Source organism: Capsicum annuum, chromosome 1 (assembly GCF_002878395.1).
Source record: "Capsicum annuum cultivar UCD-10X-F1 chromosome 1, UCD10Xv1.1, whole genome shotgun sequence".
NCBI classification, from domain to species: domain Eukaryota; kingdom Viridiplantae; phylum Streptophyta; class Magnoliopsida; order Solanales; family Solanaceae; genus Capsicum; species Capsicum annuum.
The window spans coordinates 3,643,223-3,652,959 of record NC_061111.1 but is presented as its reverse complement, the minus strand read 5'-3'; the positions used below and the strand labels follow the sequence as shown (position 1 = coordinate 3,652,959).

Below are 9,737 nucleotides of genomic sequence, written 5' to 3'. Positions count from 1 at the left end.
TTGCTATAAACTTACCTCAAAACAATGTAATTGGTCACTGCAGCAAGTCAAAGCATCAAGCTTTCTTGGATTTTTGCCTGCACAACAGTTAAACCAAAGATCAAATCCTAATGTAACTATTCAGACAAATTGCAATATGAAAAGTTCAAGAAAAATTGCTTCACTTAAGGATTATCCACAAAGGCTTTTAGGAAAGATATCACTTATAGTCTCTTATCTTTACAATGTCAGTGTACAACAACAACAACATACCCAGTGTATTCCCACCTAGTGGGGTCTGGGGAGGGTAGAGTGTACGCAGATCATGCCACTACCTTAAGAGAAGTAGAGAGGCGGTTTCCGATAGACCCCCGGCTTACAATGTCAATGTAAATAACTTAAATCGGAATCATTTGTGCATTTTGTAATACTACAACAACAGCAACAACATATCCGGTGTAATCCCACGAGTAAGAGTTTGGAGAGGTAGGATGTACGCAAACCTTACCCCTACGTTTCCGATTGAAGAATTGCTACCACTTACCTATGACATTCTTAGTTGCAACTTTCCCATTTGAAAGTAGCTTCTGTTTCCTCTGATTTTGACCAAAATAAAGGCTACTAATCAATCCCCACATACAATTAAGCTGACTCTTCTCTAGCTGTGGTGGATTTCTTGTTGATCTCTTCTTCTCCATCACAAATGATATCACTTTTCTAGTCTGAAATTTGACACCAAAAATCAAGAAACCACAAAAGCTTCTAACTTTCTCCACAAACATGAAACATTATATGAGAACTACAAACCCAATACCTGTGCTGGTGCGAGATGACAGATATCCAATCAATCAGTCAAGGTGCAGGCAAGTTGAACCGGACATCAAAAAAGAGAAACCATTAGCTTTTTGAAGGTGAGTAAAGCTTCAAACTTTCTTCACAAAACATGAAACACTATAAGAACTAAAACACAATTCTTGATTTGTACAGTTACTCAGTGTACCTGTATCAATTAGTCAGTTGCGCGCAAGCTGAGCTGGACACCAGAAGAGATAATGCACCTCAAATATGTTCATTCCTACAGGAAAGTTAAAAGAGTTCTTGGAGTGATTTATTTGGAGAAAAACAAAAGAATTGAGAGACAAAAGTAGCATCAAATGAGGAGGAAATTACTTGAGATTTTGTTTGTTATGCATTAAACAAAATGATGTTGACTTATGCTATACCATACACAACTACTATAATGTTTTTGTCTCAACTACTACTAACTAGTCTACTACTACTACTCACCCCATGAATACCTTTAAAACACTTTATCTTCTTCTCATTAAATTAAAGTTAAATAATACTCTTGCTTACATTACTGTTTAGTGTATAATAATAATTAATATTCTAATTACCTGTTCTTGTTTTCTTATTGAGTGTCAGACTATGAGACTACAATACAAAAGCTCATGTCTGTTTACTGTTGAAAAACCACTTAGTCAGAACTCATAAACTGTGTTCTAAGTGAAATTATATTTCAAGATTCTATCGCTGTCGCGGAATAGTTGAAATCCCTCTATTCTTAATCAAAAATCTCAAAAAAAAAATTGCCTTGTAAAGCATGATATTAAATTTAGTCGACATCAATATGAATATTTTACAACAAAAGATAATATATATTTCAGGATTGTTTTTTTTTTATTACTTTATTTTGGTTGTGCAGAATTTAGGTAGAAAAATACTTGTCCTTATTGTAGCCACTGGTTGTATGACTCATGAAATAACTGATGATATTTCACAATATTTTAATTCATCAAAATTGCTTAAAGTTAATCTTTTTTTTATTTTTTATAACAATCTATAAATAGTAAATTAAAATTCTGTATAATTTATAAGCTATTTATTAGTATTAGCCCCACTACTGATCTAACTGAGATTTGTTGGATAGTTTGCTTTTCATAAAATAATTAATTATCTCATGGGAACCAAGTGTACATTTCTCATTCACACACGTTACTTTTCTCCAATTTTACTCGTTCAATATATAATAAAGGAAATAACACATTCAGTATAATTCTATAAAATATAAAACGTATATCAAATTTTACCATTATCTTGAGAGTTAGAAAGAATATTTACTTGCTCAGTATATTAAAAATAAATATTTATTTTACTTATCTAATTTTAAAAAAAAATGTAAATATGGATTGATCATCCTCAATAAAAAGGAGGGGGACAAAAAAGATTTTCCAAAATAGTCAATTAATTGATATTCCTTCATACCAACCAGCAATTTTTAAATAATTGGGTATCTTAATCAATCAAATTTCTTAAAGAACCTTCATTTTCAAATAACTTCACATATTATTGCATGGATTATTTCTCAATATTTTATAAGTTAATAATTTAAAAAAAAAAATTTATTAGGCAAATGTCGGTTAGTAAAGATATTTAAACTTTTTCTGTTGGGCATTTTTCTGATTGTTTTATTATATAGTACAGGAATATCACTATTTACTAATGTGCTAGATGACTAGATCTCACCTGGAGTTGGGGGATATTTATAATTTCGGCTCGATAATTTTGATTTTTGATTTTTAAAAGATATTAAATTTGGTATTTTAAAGTTTGATCGATATTTTGTAATACAGTAAATTAGTAATCATAATTTGTTCAACTTCAACTTATATATGTGATTTACAAGATGAATGTTTCATATATGGTTCTCATAGGGGGAGTTTCGTCGATCTCAATGACGTATATAATTGGTTCGAGGAACGTCTCGAGATTCAAACAGCAGATGATATAACTACTAAATACGTTTTTCCCACAGTAATATATTTTATTGTTTAGGGGTGGATTATGATTACTTGTTTTTTCCCACGTATATAATTACTACAACTTTTGCTTCTGCTTAATACATAATGACTGAAGCCAACTTTGGTTGGTTAATCCGATCAATTCATCGATGGTCGGCAAATATCCATATATAGAAAATCATGGGTTCGTATTTTCAAGAATCGTTATCTTACATATGTAAAAGAAATTAAAAGGAACTACAAGCAATTTTCTTCATTGATCAATTACATAAAAAGGACAATCAAGATAGAGTAATCAAAATTGTAACGTCTAAGTAGTTAGTATATTATAATAATATATGTATATGAATTTTGTATTTAACTATATACTTTGATACTACATTCGTAGTTTCAGTACTTTTTAAATTAATTTTGAATACCAAAAAAAAATGTAAAAATGAGTTGGTTAAAATTATAATCACTTTCTTGAGATATTAAAAATTAGAGAAAAAGACATTTTGTTCTCTCAATAAATTACACTTTTAGTACTTGGCCGGTAACCAATAATTGACTTATGCAACAAAATAAAAATAACAATATATTCATTTAATTCTATTGAATGAAATAAAATTTGAAGAAAATAGAATGTATGTAGATTTTATTTCTATTTTGGGAAAATTAGAGGTTGTGTTTAGAGACTATTGACTCTTATAACTCATGATAAAATACTTTTTGAAAAATTAATTGCATACAAACGCAAAGCAAACATATCAAATATATTAATGATATCAGAGACAATATTCATTAAAATGAAATAGTAACAATAATAAAATAACGCGGTATATAACTGTAGCAAAGAAAATACGTATTAACAAAAATTGAAGGACAAAAAAACACATAATTAACAGTAATGCTACTGAAATGCAAGGAGACAACATTTGACTATAAATAAGTGAAACATGAAAGGATTTCACAAATAATATATAGGGCAAACAATATAAATTTCGACAACTCGACGTTTAATTACAGATATCTCTATATTTTGCATCATTACTGTAAATCTCAATTTTGGGTCTGTCGAGATACATAATTAGCTTCTGATACATCCAATGAAGATACATTACATAATCAGCTCTCGATATATTTTTTTGGTTTTAAAACTTTTCAAGGCCGGATCAATAGAATTTGAGTCATAAACTCTAGCATGTTCAAATACCAACGGAATAAAAAACACTAGCTGTCATCTATCATTGGATTACTAAAAAAGATTTCCAACACATGAGTTAATGAAAATTGTTTTCTTTTCTATTATTGTTTTTTAGCAAATATGTGCTAACAAAATAACATTAATGTAGAGACCATAGGATTCCAAAATATTAGTAAAGGGCAAATTGACATTAAAAAAAATTGTCATTTCTATACAATTTCTTACTGCTTCTTCACTCCAATATATATATAAAAAAAAGCTAGTAAATATTAAAGGTCCTTTATTTATTTTATTGAATTATTTTGTTTTATTTGGAATCAAAACAAACATTAAAGGGACCACATATTTTCCACTATAATATATACCAACTGTTACATTTATTGATGTTTTTGACTCTTTCTTCTTATAGTCTATTCTAAGTTTTTATGATTATGAACATATACTACAACCACTACTACCCCTTTTGTGTATGTATGTATTTATTATTTATTCATTCTCTCACACAAAAAAACAAAAAAAAAATAGTATATATCTATTTCTAATGCTTTCTTACTTCACATGAAAAGTTTTTTTTTTTTTTTTTTTACTATATCTTGTGAAAAGTAAGAAATCAAGTAGTTTATGACTTAAACGTTACGTTGTTACTATAATAGATTTGAGTTGTGTGTATTGTATGTTGGTTTTATTTGAAGATATAGTTGGTATTCCATATTGGTTGAGTGAATGAGCTGTTATCCTAAGACGGTGATATATTAAGCGTAATTTCACTGGTGGAGTTTAGAGAAGGAAAGATGTGTATCGATGTTATTTAGAAAAGTTGTTTTCGGTAGATTTCGTCTTAAAAAGAAGTTTTTGAAGTAGAATTACTCAATTTGGAGCTATTTAGTTCACACGGATATATACATCTTAATTTATATATTACTTAATTTTACACGAATATAATACATTCTCTAGTAATGTATTTGAGCTTTTAAGTAAAATCAGGGATTTATGTAATTATTCAAAAGGGTTGAAATTTTAAGTAGTTAGTGTAAAGTTAGGGGTCTATTATTTATATGGCTCAAGTCGTGACCTCCCGGTCGCATGATAACAACTTTACCAGTTACGCCTTTCTTTAGACAAAATCTAAGTAGACGGCCATGAAATTTTTTCATATTTTTTTTATTTCAGTTTAGTGAAAACAAGTGTTACTTATTTTCATATTTTTACTCTTATTTGTCTCACAAAATTTTAAAAACAACTCCAATTTGTATTTGTCGTCAAACACGACACTAACTCTCAACTTCAACTCCAACTCCAAAAAATTATTATTTTCATGGTGAAACGGTGCTCGAAAGCCCATGTAGAACTTGAAGCTATACGGCCTAAACATTCAAACCTAAAAGTCTATAAAAGGTAACAATCTATAGTCCAACCATCATTTATCTAAGGCCTAAATGTTACTTTCTTACCAGGCCCAAAATGCTAAATAGGCCCAAACGTTCTTACTTATCAAGCCCAAAACTTCAGAGGCCCAAACATTCTTACTTACCTAGCCCAAAATGCTCAACAGGCCCAATCTTCAGAAGTCACAAAGTAGTTTAAATGGTTAACTTCTAAGGTCTATCGTTATTTTACTTTCCAGAAATACAACATCAACAATAATAACATATCTAATAAAATTTCACAATTGGATTATAAGCATCGAGTATATGCAGACGTTACTACCACCTAAATGAAAGTAAATAGTCTGTTTGCGAAACAAACTCCAAGAGCAACAACTCAAAGTAAAAGAAAAAGTACAATTTTTAAACGTTGCAAAGTAGTTTAAATAGTTAACTTCTATGGATGCTGTTCTTTTACCTTCCAAAAAATCAACCACAACAACTATACCATATCTAGTAAGATCTCACAAATGAAATTTGAGAAGGATTGAGCGTACGCCATCTCAGCTGGCGGAAATAACTTAATGGTAAAGCATAACCTTGCCAAGGCTGAGGTTGAGGGTTTTAAGTCCCTCCTTTTGCTCCTAGCTTCCTCATTTTGTGGTAACCGGTGGAGTGCATAAGCCACTTTTGAGATAGGGAGCGAGCAGGCAACCCAGGGTCCGACTAATAAGAAGAAATGAATGTTCAACCACTGTAATAAAAGGGACAAACCTTACTACCATCTCGTAAAAATAGTGCAAAGGCAGAGAGTATATTTCTAAAAGACAATTAGCTCCAAGATCAATAAATTCAAGTGATGCAAGACAGTTTAAACAGTTAAATTATATGAACATTATTTTTCTTACTTTAAAAAATATAGTAACAACAAGAATAACGCATTTACTAAATCCCCACAAGTGAGATGTAGATTGAATATAATATACGGAAAATTTATCACTACTGCATAAACATATCGCGAAGTTAGAGATATGATAACTTAATAGCAACAACTCAAGTACACAAAGAAGCTCAATGTTTAGATATTCCAAAGTAGTATAAATAGTTAAAAACTCCCAACAACATCACCTTTTTCACTTTCCAAAAATTCCCCTAAACCCCTATCCTCCTACAACGGACACACTCAAAAACCTCCGACCACCTTAGAAACCCCTCCGACCAAACTCCGACCACCTGAAAAAACCCCTCCGACCAAACTCCGGCCACCATGCCATTCATCCTCCTCCCTCCTCCACCTTTCCCTTCCCTTCTCCACCACCATACCCCACCCCCCCTCCACTTCAAACCCCTCCCTTCCCTCCACCTCAAGCACCCCACCCACCCCACCACCACCACCATCTCCGCCATTGGCCCCGACGGAAAATACTACCCAAGCCCCTCCGACGATGACCCACCAGAAGCCCTAGAAGATTCAATGCACGGTGTAAACAAGTTCCAACAAATACAACGCCAAGCAGCTAAAGCAAGAAAACAACAAGAAGAGCTTTTCAAGAAAGAGCAATCAATCTTCGTTAACGCGTTAGCTGACGTTGAAGATGCGTCGGACAATGCACATGACACTGATACTGGTGATGATTTGTTTGGTGATATTGATAAAGCTATTGCTTTGAAAAGAAAAGAGTTTGTTAAACAAGGGCTATTAAAGCCTAACCCGAAAAAGGCGCCTTTAGTTGAGGGGATTGATGAGCTGTTGCCTGAAGAAGTTGTTGATTTGGAGGAGATTAATGAGTTAACGGGGTTGACTGAAGTATCTGAAGGTGAAGAAAGTGAGGAAGAAGAAGAAAGGGGTGATTTTGAGGCGAGGGAGGATGTGGTTAAAGGAGGATTATCGGGTTTTGATGAGTTTGATATTGATTTTGATGAGTATGGTAAAGTGAAGCCAAGAATTGTGGAGCCTATGTTTAGGATGAGTTTAGCTGAGCTTTTGGATGAGAGTAGGGTGGTTCCGATATCGGTGTATGGTGATTTAGAGGTGGATATTAGTGGGATACAGCATGATTCGCGGTTGGTTGAGAGTGGTGATCTGTTTGTGTGTTGTGTTGGGAGGAAAACGGATGGACATTTGTATTTAAGTGAGGTTGATAAGAGAGGTGCTGTTGCTGTTGTAGCTAGTAAAGAGATTGATATTGAGGAGACTTTGGGGTGTAAAGCATTGGTTATTGTGGAGGATACGAATGCAGTGCTTGCTGTGTTAGCTGCTTCGTTTTATAGGCATCCGTCTAAGAGTATGTCCGTGATTGGGATTACGGGGACTAATGGGAAGACTACGACTTCTTATTTGGTGAAGGCGATGTATGGAGCAATGGGGTTGAGGACAGGGATGTTGAGTACAGTAGGGTATTATATTTACGGGGATAATAAGTTAGACTCCCCGAATACGACCCCTGATGCAGTTTTGGTTCAGAAATTGATGGCAAAGATGGTTCATAATGGGACTGAGGCTATGGTAATGGAGGCTTCTTCTCATGGATTGGCGTTAGGGCGGTGTGATGAGGTTGATTTTGATATTGCAGTTTTTACTAACTTGACGCGAGATCATTTAGATTTTCATGGGACTGAGGAGGAGTATAGGGATACTAAGGCTAAGCTGTTTGGTAGGATGGTGGATCCTGCACGTCACCGCAAGATTGTGAATATTGATGACCCTAATGCAGCTTTCTTTATAGCACAAGGGAACCCGGATGTGCCTGTTGTTACTTTTGCAATGGAGAATAAGAGCGCCGACGTTCATCCCTTAAAGTTTCAGTTATCTCTCTTTGAGACTCAAGTGTTGGTCAACACACCTCAAGGCATATTGGAAATATCTTCTGGCTTGCTTGGAAGGCATAACATCTATAACATTCTTGCGGCAGTCGCTGTTGGAATTGCAGTTGGGGCACCCTTGGAGGACATTGTCAAAGGTATTGAAGAGGTTGATGCAGTCCCTGGTCGATGTGAACTGATAGATGAGGAACAGGCTTTCGGAGTAGTTGTGGATTATGCTCATACCCCTGATGCTTTATCTAGACTACTTGATTACGTGAGAGAGCTTGGCCCAAGGAGGGTTATAACCGGTAAGCAATCAGCAACTTGTTCCTCCCTCATTCATTCGGCAAGGGTGCATTTAAATGCTTGTGTTAAAACAGAAAGTGTGTGTTCTTCTTATTTATGCTTCTTCGCATAAGAATTTAGGTGGAGCAAACTTCCAGGCTTCATGTTAGATTACTAATTTCAAATGTGGGCTTGAAAAGTTCTGATGTTTTTAGTTAGAACCACACCGTGGTTTATTTATAGACACACACACACACACGCATGTAAATCTATGTGCTTTATTCCGGAATGAAAAGAAAATGCAAGTGAATAGAGAACGACCTAGAAGTTATATATATACTTTGTATGGCGTTTTTGAGAAAAGTTGATCAAGTCTAACTTAGTTGTTTTGTTGAAGGATTTTGAAATATTTCAAGATTACGAGTATAAACCAAGACAGGCCACAAAGTTAGAGGTGTTGGCCTGCAGACGATGCACTTGCAAAGCCGACCCATGGCACTACCTTGTTCTGCCCTGAAGCATGAACCAAATTTGTTGTCACCATTGACTGTCATCCCCTTTTATCCTTGTTAACATTTCTCATTAATGTTTTCAAATCTTCTTTTTCTGTTATCTATTATATCTACTTACGCAATACCTGTTTCTTTTCTTGAAGTTTTTGGTTGTGCTGGTGAAACCGACAGGGGGAAGAGGCCCATAATGGCAAAGATAGCAACAGAGAAAAGTGATGTGACAATTCTGACATCCGACAATCCAAAGACCGAGGATCCTTGTAAGTATCATAGCTTAAAGAGAAAACATAACAGAGAAGGCTGCTAGAAATCATCATAGTTGAGATTGTTTGGCTTTGTCTCTCTTTTTAACTATTAGATCATAGATCATAGATCATTGAAACATGCACAGGTAGTTGTCAAATCATCATATTTGAGATCGTTTGGCTTTGTCTCTCTCTTTTTCAATATTAGATCATAGATCATTGAAATATGCACCGGCAGTTGTCAATCTGTTCATAGAAAATAGTTTCTTTCAGCGTCCTATCTGATATTACATGTTGCACTAGGCGGGATTCTGATCTCTCTTGTTCATGTGTCCCTTTTCTTTTCTCTTAAAAAATGTTGCCCATCTTTTGTTATCTGTTGTGGCATTGTCTGCACGCAATTCCAGCTTGAATAGTGTCGATTTCACTTTCTTCACATGTTTGCGAGTTGACACTGAAGCTAAATCATCTTATCTCTCTCAGTGGACATCTTGGATGATATGTTGGCTGGTGTAGGATGGACAATGCAGGACTACTTGAAATACGGAGAGAATGATTAT

At 34.1% G+C, this 9,737-nt stretch overlaps 2 protein-coding genes across 3 annotated transcripts in view; one reads left to right on the top strand and one right to left on the bottom strand.

The window, feature by feature from the left end:
* Nucleotides 1-15: 15 nt before the first annotated feature.
* On the bottom strand, nucleotides 16-1,139 carry LOC107865356 (the record flags this gene model as incomplete). Its single annotated transcript, XM_047414610.1, is given in 3 exon segments — nucleotides 16-77; nucleotides 524-701; nucleotides 980-1,139. Coding segments are annotated over 2 exon segments (216 nt in total), but the record flags the coding sequence as incomplete, so codon positions are not given.
* Nucleotides 1,140-6,339: 5,200 nt separating this feature from the next.
* Nucleotides 6,340-9,737, top strand: part of LOC107865326 (UDP-N-acetylmuramoyl-L-alanyl-D-glutamate--2,6-diaminopimelate ligase MurE homolog, chloroplastic) — a 7,552-nt gene continuing 4,154 nt past the window's right edge. The window contains exons 1-4 of one of the 2 annotated variants that reach the window (XM_047414602.1): nucleotides 6,352-6,536; nucleotides 6,570-8,443; nucleotides 9,076-9,192; nucleotides 9,661-9,693. In XM_047414602.1, coding sequence (XP_047270558.1) covers nucleotides 6,598-8,443; nucleotides 9,076-9,192; nucleotides 9,661-9,693 — 1,996 coding nt within the window. In that variant the 5' untranslated portion in view covers nucleotides 6,352-6,536; nucleotides 6,570-6,597. Of the gene's footprint in view, nucleotides 8,444-8,817; nucleotides 9,193-9,660; nucleotides 9,694-9,737 lie in introns of those variants that run through there. The other variant, XM_016711620.2, reaches the window with a different exon arrangement.